The sequence below is a fragment of the Armigeres subalbatus genome, chromosome 3, assembly GCF_024139115.2.
Source record: "Armigeres subalbatus isolate Guangzhou_Male chromosome 3, GZ_Asu_2, whole genome shotgun sequence".
In the NCBI taxonomy this organism is placed as follows: Eukaryota; Metazoa; Arthropoda; class Insecta; order Diptera; family Culicidae; genus Armigeres; species Armigeres subalbatus.
This window is the reverse complement of record NC_085141.1, coordinates 56,994,972-57,012,861: the sequence shown is the minus strand read 5'-3', so window position 1 is coordinate 57,012,861 and position 17,890 is coordinate 56,994,972. Positions and strand designations below refer to the sequence as shown.

Below are 17,890 nucleotides of genomic sequence, written 5' to 3'. Positions count from 1 at the left end.
TCAAAACGAATCAAATATTGCAAAATTTCACGGCCAATAATTCATTAAGAGCTTCTTAATGTTTCTGATGGAAGTATTTAAATATGCAAAAGCATATTCCAATTCAAGACAAAATTTTCAAAACGACTTATCTGCTTTTGTAAACAAAGATTCAAACGACGATTTGACGAATCTGATAGCTCTCCCGCGCAAACCAACACCATCAACAGGTAGCGGAAACCTTCATCTACCTATTGGTGGTGCTGGTTTGCGTGGGAGTGCAATCAGATTCGTTAAATCGTCGTTTGAATCTTTGTTTACAAAAACAGATAAGTCGTTTTGAAAATTTTGGCTTGAATTAATCACAATACAAAACTACAAGTAGATTGATTTTTGGGTTTTAATTGGGAATTCTTGGGCCATTTCAGGTTTTTGAGAAGAATGTTGGATTCTGAGGAAAACGTTTTCACTAATCCTTAATTTGCTATTATATAACAATGCGGCGAACTTCGTTTCGTAAGAGACATACATTTTCTTCCACTCAATTTGTGAGTGCTTGTGTGAGTAGAATGTGTTATTAATGAAATTGGTTTCCAAAGTTTTCCAGTTTTATAAAATATTGCTTTGCAAAGATATTTATTAAACGAATTAAAAAAGCTCGAATCAGTTTATACATTCTAAACTCGATTCTAAACAAATCTTGTTATACATGTACACTCGTGATATGCTGTTTGAGCTAATAGCCGTTTAAAATTACGCCATTTATTATAATAAATATGATAAAGAGTAACTTGATGCCCATCCACATACATTCAATTTTCAATTCCACTTGTACACGATATTTATAAGGATTAATTGTGTAATCTGTATAGGCTATAACACATCGCCTCATCTATTGAATTTTATTTTTAAGAGGTGACCTGACAGCCATTTGAACATATGTACTGCGACTTTAACATTACAATTCATAAATTATGTTCAATTATGCTAAATATGCTCAACTACGTTTTCAATTCCATGGATTAACCAGCAAAGGCCCAACTAAAAGGTGGCCCATGTAATAAAATGTGAGCTAGCAAAGCAAGACTGTAATTATTGCTATTGAGTCATTAGATTCTATAAGATAATAAAAATCAACAAAATCTCAATAGATCAAAGCTGAATATTCAAAATCTGAAAAGGTTGTAAAAATCCTTTGCAAATAAATACCAAAAACTTGGAATTCAAAAGAGTTTATGCAATGATTCTTCACCTCAAGCTAGTTGATTTTTTCAAAAGATACTTCGAAGAGCAAGTTCTGATATTGGTTCAAAATTTTGGAACTATTTTCAAGTTCCACAAAAAAACTTGTTTATTAGAACAATTTCATGACTAATAATATATTCAAACCGATGTTCAAGGTAACGAAAATATAAAATTTAATAGCAGGAACATGAATTAGTATACAATACAACTGGTTGAATGTAAGCAATTTCTTTTACCTTGATTCATCACCTAACTTTTATAAACTAATCGATTAGTAAATGTTCTTCACTGTTTTTAATTATCCTTCTCTTATGACATACATAAAACTACATTTTTATTTATTTTGCATTAGATAAATAGAATTAAAACGCGCAATTACCATTCCCACTTTATTAAAAAAAATCTAACTCTAACGCGCACCCGGCACATCAAAACCGAAGCCAAAACAAAACAGAATTTGACAGCAACAAGCACGTGGCATGCGGCTGTATTGGTAACACCACCATTCGAACAAGCTACACTCTCGATTTTATGCGTGCTACACTTTCCGTACGGTGCACGAAAAAGTGGGGTTTGAGTGTAGAGCGAAAACCAAAAACGAACAATCTCAGTGCAGAAAGTGTACACCCGGTGCAGCTACACCGCAAAAACGAAAACGACATAAAAGAAAAATTTCAAGGGGTATAGCCTCCCGAATCAGTTCTCCATCAGGACAACTTGCGAAAAAAGTATTTCGCGGGATGCTACATATCATATATGTATACAGAGATGATAAGTGAGAGACTTGCTCATTCTCTTTAGGATTCAATCCTTGCGGTGAACAGAATAAATATTAGTGATGATGGACAAGCTGTGGAGTCGCCTACACTTAACTAGATTAGGTTAAAAAAGCTATTAAAGAGCTGAAAAACAATAAGGCTGCAGGGAAGCACCAGCTCCCGGCTGAACTTCTCAAACATGGCTTTATGAAGTTCTGCACCATATTATGACGACGAATATGGGAAGACGAGGAACTGCCTGCCAGCTGGTTGGACGGCCACATTTGCCCTCTCTTCAAGAAAGATCACAGATTGTAGTGTGCCAATTACCGAGGAATAACCCTCCTTACTTCGGCGTAAAAAATCATATGCGGTATTCTTGTCAACAGATTGAAACCGCTTGGAGAGTCCTTCGTCGGTGAATACCAGGCAGGTTTACCCTGTGACAAATCCTTGATAAATTCCTGAAGTACAACTTGCAGACACATCATCTGTTTAATGATTTCAAGGCAGCGTACGTGAAACGGAATGAATTATGGCAAATTATGCTTGAACATGGTTTTCCGGCGAAACTGATACGGCTGATTCGTATAACGTTGGACGGAACGAAATCAAGTATAAGGGTTGCGGATGAAATATCTTCATCATTTGTTACATTAGATGGATTGAAGCAGGGTGATGTACTCTCGAATCTACTGTTCAATATAGCGCTCGAGCGAGCGATTAAGAGAGCTTGTGTAAAAAAGCGGTACCATTATCACAAGATCGCATATGATCCTGGGCTTTGCGGACGATATCGATATTATCGGGACTGATCGCCGTGCCGTGGTAGAGGCGTTTGTGCCTTTTAAGAGGGAGACAGCGAGGATTGGACTCACGATCAATACCAGCAAACGAAGAACATGGTCGCTGGCAATCAACGTGGGTTCATTAGTGGTGGTAGTAGTGAAATGGTGCTGGATGGTAAAACAATTGAAGTGGTAGAAGAATTTGTGTATCTTGGAACATTAGTGACGTGCGATAATGATGTTATACGCGAGGTGAAAAGGCGTATTGCCTCTGCTAATAGGGCTTATTTCGGACTTAGTAACCAGCTTAAGGTCACTCCCAACGGAATCCAAGTTTCAAAGTGCTCGCGTTTTCGGGGGCACACTACTCGACACAGAAGCAACGTACAACTGTCATTTTTATTTTTTCACGCATGCTGCGACGCAGCAAAGCTAAATCAATAAAAATGACAGTTGTGCACCGCCTCCGTATCGAGTGATGTGCCCCTGAAAACGCGAACACTTTGAAACTTGGATTCCGTCAGGAGTGACCTCAAGTAACGTAGTCTGCAAACGAAGACAAAATTAGCGCTGCATACTACTCTGATTCTTCCGGTGGCTTTATACGGCAATGAAACATGGACGTTAAAGGAGGCTGATCGAAGAGCTTTCGGAGTGTTTGAACCTAAGGTACTGCAGACAATATTCGGCGGTAAACAGGAGAACGGTTTCTGGAGGCGTCGCATGAATCACGAGTTTTACCAGGTGTATAAAGGGCTGGATATTATTAAGCTTATACAACACGGCAGACTACGGTGGGCTGGGCGTGTTGTTCGTATATCAGAATAAAGTTAAGCAAAGATAATATTTCGTAGAAAACTCGGAAGAGGCCCCAAGCTCTCTACATCTCGATATCGAAGGGACCATCGAGATAGGGAGAGATCGAAGAATGGAAGAAACATTGAAATGAGTACTAGATCGAAAAATGCTCGTTACTATGAAAAACGACAACAAAACAAATGTCACTTCTTGTTTTAGTTGGCTATGTTATTGCCCAAAGATGGTCTAGTAGCCTAGAAAATTGGATATATCGGCATAATGAGAGAGACACCGGAACAAAGTATGAACAGAACACATCGAGATAGAGAGATACCGAGATAGGGAGATTATGGTAGATGTAGAAAGCAAAAATGTATGTGGATTTAAGGGACCGTGAAAACTATGACATACTGATATATAGAACATCGAGATGTAGTAAATTTCTTCTTTATTTAATCATTTTTTGTACTACACATATTTTTACATATAAAGTTTTCGGCCGACTTGGCCCTCCTGGCGTGGCTGGCGTGTTTCAAAATTGGATTACTTAACTACTATTTACACAAAAAATATCATTTGGAAGCAACTGCTGCTGGGTACGCCGTGCTTGTGTCTAGTAGGTATAGTAGGGGATATTTATTCTCTGATTTTTTTTACATTGGCAATTTTCCTGTCTTCAAAAACCTTGGTTCGGTTTGCTTGATTAGTTCTCGAATTATGAAGAAATTTCTATTTCGTGGGAGCCCCCCTTTCCAGAACGGGGAGGGGTTTCGAACCACCACAGAAACATATCTTTCCTTCTGAAACATCCACATGCCAGATTTCATACCATTTGATTGATTAATGCTCGAGTTATGAAGAAATTGGTATTTCAATTGTACGGGAGCCCCCCTTTCCAAATGGGGGACTGCTCTCAAACCATCTTATGTTCCTTCCTCAGCCCGAAAAACCTATGTATCCAAATTTTCACGCCGATTGGTCCAGTAGTTTCCGAGTCTATTAGGGTCAGACAGACAGAAATTCATTTTTATGTAGGGGAACTGCTCCTGGATTTTATCTCATGGCTTCGATATTCATATCATCAAAAAAAAAGGAACGGAAAGGTACTTGATTTGTTTCTTATTTTTTTCAGCAGTGAGCAGGCATATTTACAAAAAGAAGCAACAAAATTGGTGCCGTATTTCTTTGTTTTGCGATGAGATAAATATACAGGGTCCTGCTACTGCTACATAAGTGAGTAAACATAATATACAGTCGCCTCTCCACATCTCGATATTGAAGGATGGAAGGAAAATTTAAATGGATACTGGATCCAAAAAAGCTCGTTGCTATGAAAAACGGCAACAAAACGACTACTGTCGACTGTACTACAAAATACGTATTGGGAATTAGTTCTACAAAACGTCGTGAACAGTGGGCACGTCGTTATTTTGATACTAGGGTTGGATCTTACGACAGAATTAGACGCCGGCTCAAAAAGTGAAGAAACCCCAACTAAGGGTTTTCAGGGGTCATTTCAAGCTAAAAGCGGCCAGCTAGTTCGCCGGACCTGAACACTATGAATTTCACTGTCTGGAGTATGTTGAAGGCCGCGTATGCTCTGAAATATTGTGTTTTTTGTGCAAGTCCTGAAGCGACATCTGGTGTCCTTTGGTAAAGTAACACAAGAGCACGTGCGGGCCTGGTACAATGGCTTCCTCGATCGTATGCGACGAGTGGTTAAGCACAAGAACAAAAAAGATGAGCTTTACCCGTAAGCTTTCAAAAAGTGATATGTTTTCTTGGGAAACTGAATGAAATTGATATGAAATATTTTTATTGTGATCAATTTGATCAATGTAGCACTTCAATAACCGGACCCTGTATATTCAGTGAGATGGAGATCGGAACATATCCCCTATATGACTTGAGATCTTTAGAACCAAGCTGTTGGCTCTCGGCACATGGCTGCTTGATATCGGTTCCAACAGTAGACAAATAGGTGCAGTCAGAAAACCTAAACTATTTGAATTTACTGTCGAATGAAGTTCATACTGCACACCTCCAAGTGGTTTTGATCACCTTCAATTGGCCAACTTGAAACTGGTTCCTGTATGGACCAAATGGGGACGGTAACGGAATTGAGCATACTGTGATATGCCTTTCTGAAGAGAACAAAACTCATGCCGAATACTGGCAAGCACCCACCTTCAGATGGCTACCCTGGAACCGATCACGGCAGAAACCTAAAGGGGATTTAAACTAATGCCATATACTGTCAAGTGATTTTGGTCACCTTCAGATGGCCAACCTGGAACCAGTTCCAGTAGGGCCCAAAGAGGACAGATGTTTTATGTTTTATGCTCATATAGGTAAGAAAGAATACCAAGTTTTTAGTGTTTTTCAAGGGAACCTCCCATTGTATTAGTACGGTAGATACGGATGTAATTAATATGTTCATCGTCATGCAAGCATATGGAGACGCTTGGTATATTTGAGCATAAGTACAACTTCTTGTGACTAACATGTTGTGTAAATTCCATCACATTTGTTAGTTGAATAATTGTACTCGTATGCTATAGCATTTGTATAACAACAATAATTACAATAATACTAATACTTGGATCATGATTGTTCTAACCAATCATTCAATTTATATATGTTTTTTTCACACATTATTTACCATTATGTTTTCTATATAAACATGTAGCCCTCAAAGAACCCTATAACTTTTTCTAATAGGTCATTTATCTAAATCTGATATTGGCGACGTGAGACCGAATTAGTGTCAATTGACATTAATGTCATGACATTCCGTGACATTTTTTTCATTTCGCTGACATGGCTTATATTTTGTATTTAGAACAATGATCTGTTCGTCAAAGTTTTAGGATCTTTTAGGCATCATCTAATGATAAAATGATAAAATGAAATTAATTAACATTAATTCACCCAACCGGCGATTATTATATTTTCTAACAATTCTGTATAAGCACCTACTCAAACCTGTATAAGCCATCATCGCTTGCTGTTTGCCGTCGGGACGATCGGCCATGGAGAGGCCGATGAAAGACGTGGACATTATGACACATAAAGTACCGTCTTGAACAAAACTTGTCGATCACAAGGTTTGAAGCGCCATTAGCAATCTTATGTGGTTGTGACACGTGATGTGGCTAAAAGGGGCGAGTTGTATCATACGCACAACAGGAATCGACGTAAGTTAAAGTGAAAATATATAAATGCGATCTGAAAAATGTTATTGATTCGCGGCGCAATGCGGTCGGTTTTTTAAGAACTACTAAGTCGACTCAATTTGGTTAATAAATGTTGTGAGATAGTTTGAATCGGAGTAGTTTTGAAGAAGAAATAAAGTGATTGTGGCTCGATTTGTAAATTGAAAGTAAAAGAACAGATTCTGCATAAACGGTTTTCGGATGACGACGTGGCCAAGTAGCTAGGGGGCAAACAAATGAAACTTGGCAATCCTTTCCTGAACATTGGCCCTAAAGCCAGATTTTTCGGGGGAATTTGATCTCGTTTTTCTTTTTCAATATTTTATGATGACTCCACCGGAATAAACCGTTACAATCCTTACAATTTTGGAAGCTTTTCTCAAAATATTTGTTTGTGAAATATGTATTGTATAAGATTCTAGCAATTTCGCATATGCTCAGTTCTTATACAGGTTCTGGTACGTTCTTATACAGAATTGTTAGAAAATCTAACAGTCGCTGGTTTGGTGTTTCATTCATAAAACTACAGTGTGTCTGTCTCCCCATTGCACAATGGTCGACTAAGCCTGATCAACCTTGTCAACCTGATCAAAAGTCTAGTACTAGCAGGCTATCGTTTTTAATAAATCACCAACTATCAATTACCAAGCAAAATCAAGTGGAAACAGTCTACGAAAAGAATGATGTAAAAATTATCCTTCGGGTATTTCCTCTTGGAACACTATTTTTGCTGTGTATTGTTTACACTGTATTTTTATCACTGTCAGTTTTTGTGCAAAGTGCAGAAGGCCCCAAATCATGACGGAAGGTAAAATACGGTGGCAAAGTCACGGGCCCGAAAACTGCACACCCAGATGCTGACGAAGCCTCATTGTCTCATCATGGAATGAGATTCGATATGTCAAGGCAGACTTTCGGCAGCTTCTAGAGCTACTGTTCTTCGCCGCCCAGCACAAGTAAGAAAGCAGAAAGCTCTACAATACGCCAGGCATAGGTGTTGCGAAGCTGTAGACAACCAGGTATCCAGGTAGGTAAACGGGGAGATCTACCTCAGAAGCGTCTGCTCCCTTTGTTGAAGCAACATGAGGGCCGGACGATTTTCTGGTCGGATCCAGCTTCGTGTCACTACTCAAATGTTGTCATGGAGTGGAGCGGAGCCTATCGGGACACTTTTGTATCCAAGAACCTTTCGTATCCAAGAACAGGAAGGTAACCACTTCTTCCGGTGGGCTCTTTTAATGGAATGTCTATTCTATTCTATTAAATTCTATCACGTTGTAATCTTTACAGATACGTATTTCGACCTTAACTGCAAGTCCGTCCTCAGTAAAGTCGACTCAAGTACGAGGCACTGATGACGGTCTTACTCTTACAGATGAGATGAAATACGTGCTAAACTCGTCTTATGTGTGCAGAATTTATCATTTTTTAGTGATTTTATGAATACGTGAATTGTACGTTCAAGCTATATTTAAGAGTTAAGCGCGTGATGAAAAGATAGTGATGGTAAGCCTTCATTTCACCGCCAACCAAAATGGTCTGCACGTCTGTAAAACTAGTTATATTACAACATTATGTCGGCTGTTTAACGCCTAAAGGCCCTAAAATAGATGAATGATCTAAGCAAATAGGCAGCGCCTTGTATGTGATGGTAGAAAGTACGCAAGAAAGGAAACAAGAAGCAGATCAAACCCTCACCTTGATTGAAACATTTACTGAACTAATCGGAATCGCAAATCGGAATACAATACAGCGAATACATTTTCAGGTTCATAGCATTTTGATAAATGGTCTGCTCACTTATTACAATTTGACTGTCTGCTGGATAAATATCCAACCCCAAACAATGGAAATGTTACAGCAACAATCAGAATGGGTGGGCTGTGAAAAGTCGAAAGTCAAACTACGGCTGTTGGTGTTCTGACGTCGTGTCATGCGTGTCGGAAGAAGCGGAATATGATAATTATCCTGATAATCATAATATAGTTAGACTACCGGGCCGCATGTCGACAAGAGGACGCACTATAATTAGATAAATATCTGTTAACTAGCTATTAAGCAGGAAGAAGGTATGTTTGTTTTATGAGGAAGAGTTTTCTGATTGATTTGTTTATTTAGGTCTGCTCTTGATTTCGTGTGAAAATGACGACTATCAGTGTGAGCTCAGTTGGAACGATATAGGGAAACGGAACATGTTTGGTCGTAAGCAAACTCTGCTTTATTGAGGTCATAATGTGAAGCAGTTTTAATTGAATTAAACCAGTTATTGAATTTATGTAGATGTAGAAACATAAGCTGTGGCTAAGACGTGAACCACAAAACACCATCTACAAGATAGTAGGTTTGGTCATTCCAAAAAATGTAGAATACAGTTCTACACCATCGAATCGTTTCTGTGGTCGTGTGATGAAGGGTTATTATAACCCTTATTTATCACAATCTGATTGACTGAAAACCACTTCTACCCAGCCATAAATTTCCAGAATGTAACAAATCACCGCTGCCATTTTCCGTTTTTCGTTTTCCAGTTCATCCCGAACTCGTTTGCCTACATCTTCGTGCTGATTTTCGCAATCCGTCACCGGATGGCCATGAGCGATATCCTGTCCACCTTTGCGTTGTGCGATGAAAAGATGCGTTCCATGTTCGGCATCTCCTACACCATCCCGAACATCAAGATGAGACGAGTGGCGGTGCTGGCCTGCGTCGGTAAGTATTGGTAGCTATCATGGGGGTGTTGCGTTGGCTGGATGTCGCCATCACGAAGATAACGGATGGCAAGGTTCATTCGTCCGTCCTTAAAAAAAGGTGGAAGATTGGGTTGGACCCGGGGTCATTAATCACGTCGACCCGACACCGTCGACTACGGTGGTGGGCTTTGATGAACGAATCAGAAAAGAAAGGACAGATGACCGTCAAACCAATTCTAACTTGTGACGTCTTTGGGCTTTGACTGATGGGCAATTGATTCGAAATCTTTTGAATTTTGGGGGAACTGGTAACGGAATGGGATGTTTCTATGGCCCCGATTTGGAAACAGATTAGTGGACTGATCCTATTCCGTCTTTCACGAAGAAGTGCCGAAATTCTTTTAATGCTAGCTTAATGGTTTCATGTTCCTAACCGACAAGGTACTACGAAGGAGATCATAAATCGAAAAAAATCTATTTTGACAGCTTTTCGTATTACCAATTACAAAATTATTGAGAACTAGTCGACCCGGCAGACGTTGTCCTGCATAGTAGGCGAAAATGCGTGTTATAAACTGCCCATGCGAAATTTCCATACGAATTATAGTTATAGTTTTTCACAATTTACTCAACTTAACTAATAATTTTCGACTTTTTCATATAAACCCGTTGGAAACGATAACGGACATATTTGCCGAAGAAATGGAGCAAATCCATCCAGCCGTTTTAGAGTTATGCGAATACGAACACAGACCATTTCATTTTTATTATATAGAAAAAGAAGAAGAAGAAGAAGATAGTGAAATTGATTCTCATTGGCACTTGGTATGTAATTAGCATAGTATAAATTGTATTTTGAGTCAAATTCATGTTTATCTATTAATTGTTTTTGTTGTACAAATATTTTTACAATATAAGTGGTTACACATAGTGGCCCATCGTTTTGAAAAAAGCATTAGTACATCAAAATTGCACAATCTACCAGATGGTGAACTACGAACATGCACGTCCATAGTGGTTCTATGACCATGCGGGGAAATTTATTTTAAACACGTTGCAGTTGCAATGATGATTTTTTTTTTAATACTCAAAAGGTATAACAGTTAGGTACATCTGGCCATGTGCACCAGAGAATCCCCGTATTTAGTCCTACCAAGTGTAACACTTTGTGATAGAAAAAGATGCTGACAGCAAAACTCACAGCATCATCGAAAAATATGAAGCCAGGAGCTACACGTGTTACTCTGTGGCTCATCTGGTCAGAATCTTGGCTAAATACCAGATTTGCGCAACGTTTGTTTATATTTGATTCTAATTAGGAACTCTCATCGCCTCATTACCATAAAATCAACTGATTCACCTTATCAGTGACTGACAATAGACCACAAAAGGCCGCCTTCTCGACAGAAGGTTTCTTAAGGTCACTCCAGACAGAATCCAAGTTTCAAAGTGCTCGCGTTTTCGGGGCACACCATTCGATACGGAGGCGGCGGACAACTGTCATTTTTGTTGATTCAGCTGTGCTGCGTCGCAGCATGCGTGAAAAAGTAAAAATGACAGTTGTGCGTTGCTTCCGTATTGAGTGGTGTGCCCCCGAAAACGCGAGCACTTTGAAACTTGGATTCTGTCAGGAGTGACCTTAAAAAGTAAAAATAGAAAGACCAAGCCATTTGCAAGTTAGTCGTTGGATAGTTTTGATAGACAACTTTTTTGTGCAAGAAAAAAAACGTTTGTGCCAAATATAAGAATCTGCCGTAGAGTATCGACGCCGTCACTCAGCCGCCGACGAGGTTTTAGCCTCAGGATACGCCAGCCGGCACAAAGCCGGTCTTACCGTCGGCATAAGCCAGGGGCGCAGTAGATTCGAGTTTGTCGGCCATCGTGAAGCCAAGTGAAGCGTGTGTTGGCCATCGGTCAAGTGAAGTGCCCGGTAATCGTCAGCAAAAACATTTCCGCCAACAATCGGCCACCGCCGAGAGACGGTTACGCCTGCCAGCCGCCGGCAACCGCCAAGCACGGTCACGCCCGCCAGTCATCGGCAACCGCCGAAATACCGTTAACACCACGCTCGCCAGTCGTCGGCAACCGCCGAAATAGAGCTTAACACGTGCCTGCCCGCCAGTCGTTGACAACCGCCGAAATACCATTGCTTAATGGTAGTGCCCGCCAGTCGTCGGCAATCGTCGATACACCGCCAAGCACTATTAGTGTCCGCCGGCCGCCGTCTATCACCGAGACCTGCGAAACCGCGGCAGCGTAGCTAGCTACTGCTATAGTTTGCTTTCCGTCCACCATCGGCAACAGCCGATTCGTCTGACAGCTCAAGCAAGAATCGCAATCCCGCAAGCAATCGGCATCCGCCGAGTTCAAGCTGAGCACAACCACGTCGGCGTTGGTCAGACCAGTGAAATGGTCCGCAGTTTCCGTCGCTATGGCTGCAGTCCGGCGTCGACGATCCAGCTAGCTACAGCGAACGCATCAGCCAGCCAGCAGTAAGGTGACCTAGGTCGCCATCAAGGTTAGAGATCTCGTATTTTTATTATTCACTAGTACTAGTAGAGAAGTGTGCGCACACAAGTAGTTCCTAAAAGTAGCAAACATTAGAAATTTGTTAGTACCATGCTCGAGATTAAATCCCATTGTCAATCAATTTGCTTGGTTTAGTCTTTCTGATTCTTATTCGAAGTTCCTCATAGAGTCCTTGGTAGAGTTCTTGAGAGTGAATCGCGTTCGTCAGACCTGCCCTGAGCGAGCTAACCGGGAAGGCTTCAACAGGCATTTTCGCATCACACTTCACAGTGTGTTGGCGCTTAAGCGAACTTGTTATTTATTTTTCCATTCAGTTTAGGGTTCTGGTCGAAGCCGATTCGCAACGGAAGAAAATCAGGTAAGCCGTACAGTCTGGTTGAGTACGCTTTGGTCTGATGTGGGAGATTACCTGCCTTCCTCTGTTACAATACCGTAACAAGTTTGACCCCGGATACTTCAGTTTGGCCGTTATTTTTTTTTTGCTCTAGCTGAAGGATTGCAGTTGGTGAAGTTTTCAGCATCTTTTGTTGTATCGTTTTGTTCCGTTCTTGAGAACTGGGCTATCCGAGGCCAAAATACCGTTACACAAGTCTTGGTACATCTATTCAAAATGCATCTCGTATCAAAAACCAATGTAGTTGCAAAAGACATAAGTACCGGAGATGCGAGCTCAGTTCGCATTCGTCTCAGTTTACAACCTGATTTCATTATCAATTGAAAGGCAACGTGCAACCCTGGAATTACGGAAGTTTTCAACTTGACGCTCTTCGTGATCAGTCTTCAGATGCGGTTAATGACAAAAGCATAACTTACATTTGGCAGTGCTTACTCACTCACCAGGAGCTGAGCAGCCGCTGACTGGGATCCTGACTGAGATCAGTACAACCGATTGTCAAAAACGAAAGTCCAGTAACCAGTCAAAGCCCAACCACCAGCATCATAAATCGTGAAAGTCCTGTTTTTGGTGCAAACGGCATCATAATCCGAAAGCATGTCCCTGTCAAGGAAGATCATGCATCAAAAGTTCCTAAAATTTAGTCATCGTTGTCAGAAAAGTGTCATGGTATCAGAGTCCAGAAGAATCGCCATACTTCAGATACCAGTGTTTGGCTGCAGAAAATACGGCAGGCAATTGAGATCGCCGGCGTGGTCACCGAAGGGAGTTTAACCACCGAAGATATTCTTCATAGGTTCAGTCAATTCAAAAACCGTTCTCTTCCTCCTGCCCCAATACTGGATTGTAGGCAAATGCATTCGGTCTCGCAGAAGAGGGAGCAAATGTCCTACTAGCCTTCTGACTCTTTCTGCCTGACCTTTTCTGGATATGCATTGCCTGATTTTGTGAAGATGGGTAAACTGCAACTGTCTGTTAGGCTGGATGTACCTAAGGCGATGAGCTGAACTAGGCCACATCGCTCACTACCTACTGCTGCAATAAGTCTGGCTGTACAATGTAAATATACCAGCCTCATCCGGTCGACTTCGCATATGACCTCACAAAGCATATTGACTGGGGCAGATATGCCGACCGGTGCCAGGAGTTTCGTTTCGTAGGAATGGCGAGTGTACACAACTCTACGCGAAAAATCCGTAGAGTTTAAGGATTTTCGGAACCTCATTCGGTCATCGTACTTCGGTACGGTATATCGCCTTTGAAGACCAGTTCAAGAAACTGGTTTAGGTTGAAAAACGTTTACTGGAGGTACTTCGTCCAGGGTTTGTCACGCGAGACCTCAATGAAGACACTTTGGTTCGTCGGGAGAAGAATGCGTCGTCGGTTAACGAAGATAGTTAAAGTTTACCACGGTGGATATTCGAAAGTCTGTCCAGATTCCGTTTCAGTGGAGCGAATGCTTCAGGTTACCCCAGATGACAGCAGTGGTGACACGGATCGGCCCTTTTCGATGGTTGAACTCTAACTCGCTCGTCTTCCAAGTAATAATTCTGCCCAGGGGATGGAAGGAATCAAATTCAATTAACTGAATACCTTTCCAAACGTCGCGAAAAGGCGCATATTGAACATTTTCAATCAATTCTTGGAGATGAATATTATTCCCGACATTTGGAGAGAGGTGCGAGATTTTATTCAAAAACCTGGAAAGCCCGATTCTGATAGCATTTACTATCGTCCTCTCGCGATGCTATTGTGTTCTTGAGAGCTGTTGGAGAAGATGCTCCTCAAACAAATGGGTTGAGTCTGGTTTGGTTTCCGGTTGTCTTGCGTTTCTTACTTCAGAAATGCAACTCACCTTCTCTCATAAGGAGCAAATGGGCTTTGCATTTTTTACCACTAAGGGGGCTTTTAATTAAATTTGCGTTTTTTTTGTCCGACAAGCTCCGTGCGAATGGATTTTCGTGTCAATTTTGAACAAAATGCTGTCAGAGAAACGTATGATATTTTCTCATCATGACTTGACAACTTCACGAATTAGCTCCCAAGGCTCATGTTTCTATTTAATTTTTTTGTCAGATACATTAACGAAAGTCTCATGGAAAATTGCAGATGACTGTGTGACCAGCAGTAGTTGATCAGCAAGGACCATTACAAGATGCTCTGCATTTGGTCATTTTGCCTAATAGGCTAACCAACTTGATTTGGACTCCTACACAAGGCGACATTCTCTTGATTTCTGAACTAAAATCAATGCCGCTGCTAATTCCCCCATTGGCTTCGGAAAAATAATATTGTTCAGCATCTGTTTTATTGGTTTCCTGTGCAAAAATAGCGATATTTAGGTGAAATATCGAAGAAATTAGTTTGTTCATGAAGGCGTGCGTTACAATGCGTTACGCTTTAAAGGATGTATGTATACTTGAAAATCTTAGAAGTCACACAACAAGTTTTTGTCGAAATTGTTAATTTTAAACGCAGAAATCTTTTCATTGATGCATGCCAATCGAAAGATAACACTTTGTTTCGGCTCGATTGACCAGGGTAAATAAAAAAATTCAACATTGAAGAGACTAAATTGGGGGTGTCCAAAATGTGTACATTTGGAGATCTAAAATATGTTACACTGTCCAAAACGAAGAATATTTTCATTACAGGAAATTAGGAATTACAGGAAAGTGAGAAGTAAGAAATGAGGAGTGACAAGAAAGAAGTGACGTCTCACTTCTCATTTCGGACTTCCCACTTTTTACAGTTGCATTTTCTGCCAAGCGAACATCAAGGTATAATGGCGAGTCGTATCACTTTTCACTTCGCTGATCTCACTTTTTACTGTGAGGTGTGAGATATGAGGGTGAGAAGTAAGAAGTAAGACATCTCACTTCTCAATGCAAAAAATGAGAAATGAGAAGTAAGAAAATGATGAGTGAAAACTGAGAGTTCTAACTTCGCTCTTTCCATTTTTACAGTGGAACTTGAGAAGTGAAAAATAAGGAGTGAAACATATCACTTTTCGTTCAATATTTCACACTTTTTGCCTTTCTCGTATACTAAGTATACGGTAAAGGCTATATGATCGCTCCAAAAACAAACTTTTTATAGAAGGCCCGGAGACCCATAGTGTTATATACCAATCGACTCAGTTCGACGAATCGAGGTGATGTCTGTGTGTGTGTGTGTGTGTGTGTGTGTGTGTGTGTGTGTGTGTGTGTGTGTGTGTGTGTGTGTGTGTGTGTGTGTGTGTGTGTGTGTGTGTGTGTGTGTGTGTGTGTGTGTGTGTGTGTGTGTGTGTGTGTGTGTGCGCAAAACTACTCAAAATGTCACTCATTTTCGGGCACTTATCCTCAACTGATTTGCTCGCAACAAGTTGCATTTGACGCAGAATCCTGTCCCATTGTTTCCTATTTAAAATTGGCCAGATCGGACTATGGGATCGAAAGTTATGGCCAAAATACAAATTCATACAAAAAAACCGCGTAAAAAATGTCACTCATTTTTCGGGCACTTATCCTCCACCGATTTGCTCGCAACAAGTTGCATTCGACGCAGAATCCTGTCCCATTGTTTCCTATTTGAAATTGGCTAGATCGGACTATGGGATCGAAAGTTATGGCCAAAATACAAATTCATACAAAAAAATCGCGCAAAAAATGTCACTCATTTTTCGGGCATTTATCCTCAACTGATTTGCTCGCAACAAGTTGCATTTGACGCAGAATCCTGTCCCATTGTTTCCTATTCGAAACTGGCCAGATCGGATTATGGGATCGAAAGTAATGGCCAAAATACAAAATCATACGAAAAAATCGCGTAAAAAATGTCACTCATTTTTCGGGAACTTATCCTCAACCGATTTGCTCGCAACAAGTTGCATTCGACGCAGAATCCTGTCCCATTGTTTCCTATTTGAAACTGGCCAGATCGGATTATGGGATCGAAAGTAATGGCCAAAATACAAAATCATACGAAAAAATGTCACTCATTTTCCGGACACTTATCCTCAACCGATTTGCTCGCAACAAGTTGCATTCGACGCAGAACCCTGGCCCATTGTTTGCTATTTGAATCAGAAGTTATGGCCAAAATACAAATTCATACGAAAAAATCGCGTAAAAAATGTCACTCATTTTTCGGGCACTTATCCTCAACCGATTTGCTTGCAACAAGTTGCATTCGACGCAGAATCCTGTCCCATTGTTTCCTATTTGACATTGGTCAGATCGAACTATGGGATAAGAAGTTATGGCCAAAATACAATTTTATTTATTTATCATCAGACTAAGGCCGGAGTGGCCTGTGCTGCACATAAAAGACTTCTCCATTCAGCTCGGTTCATGGCTACACTTCGCCAACCACGCAGTCTGCGGAGGGTCCGCAAGTCGTCCTCCACCTGATCGATCCACCTTGCCCGCTGTGCACCTCGCCTTCTTGTTCCCGTCGGATCGTTGTCGAGAACCATTTTCACCGGATTACTGTCCGACATTCTGGCTACGTGCCCGGCCCACCGCAGTCTTCCGATTTTCGCGGTGTGAACGATGGATGGTTCTCCCAACAGCTGATGCAACTCGTGGCTCATTCGCCTCCTCCACGTACCGTCCGCCATCTGCAACCCACCATAGATGGTACGCAACACTTTCCTTTCGAAAACTCCCAGTGCGCGTTGGTCCTCCACTAGCATCGTCCAGGTCTCGTGTCCGTAGAGAACTACCGGTCTTATAAGCGTTTTGTAGATAGTCAGTTTGGTACGGCGGCGAACTCTATTCGATCGGAGCGTCTTGCGGAGTCCAAAGTACGTACGATTTCCAGCCACTATGCGTCTCCGAATTTCTCTGCTGGTATCGTTATCGGCGGTCACCAGTGAGCCCAAGTACACGAATTCTTCAACCACCTCGATTTCGTCACCACCGATACAAACTCGTGGTGGGTGGCTCACATTGACCTCTCTTGAGCCTCTTCCTATCATGTACTTCGTCTTCGACGTGTTGATGACTAGTCCAATCCGTTTAGCTTCGCTTTTCAGTCTGATGTAGGCTTCCTCCATCCTCTCAAAGTTACGTGCCATGATATCAATGTCGTCGGCGAAACCAAATAACTGGACGGACTTCGTGAAAATCGTACCACTCGTGTCAATCCCTGCCCTTCGTATTACTCCCTCCAAAGCGATGTTGAATAGCAGACACGAAAGACCATCCCCTTACCGTAACCCTCTACGGGTTTCGAAGGGACTCGAGAATGCCCCTGAAACTCGAACTACGCACATCACCCGATCCATCGTCGCCTTGATCAACCGTATCAGTTTATCCGGAAATCCGTTTTCGTGCATTAGCTGCCATAGCTGGTCCCGATCGATTGTATCATATGCGGCTTTGAAGTCGATAAATAGATGATGTGTGGGCACGTTGTATTCGCGGCATTTCTGCAATACCTGACGTATGGCGAACACCTGGTCTGTAGTAGAGCGTTCACCCATAAATCCCGCCTGGTACTGCCCCACGAA

General features: G+C 41.4%; 2 protein-coding genes across 4 annotated transcripts in view; one reads left to right on the top strand and one right to left on the bottom strand.

Moving 5' to 3' along the window:
- The window catches only part of LOC134220065 (dipeptidase 1), an 833,398-nt gene that overhangs the window by 605,053 nt on the left and 210,455 nt on the right, over positions 1 to 17,890 (bottom strand). The gene's annotated exons all lie outside the window — the stretch shown is intronic.
- LOC134223814 (uncharacterized) overlaps positions 1 to 17,890 on the top strand; it is a 32,620-nt gene that overhangs the window by 4,387 nt on the left and 10,343 nt on the right. The window contains exon 2 of the mRNA XM_062703022.1: positions 9,312 to 9,492. Within this exon, the coding sequence (XP_062559006.1) occupies positions 9,312 to 9,492 (181 nt within the window). The remainder of the gene's footprint in view (positions 1 to 9,311; positions 9,493 to 17,890) is intronic.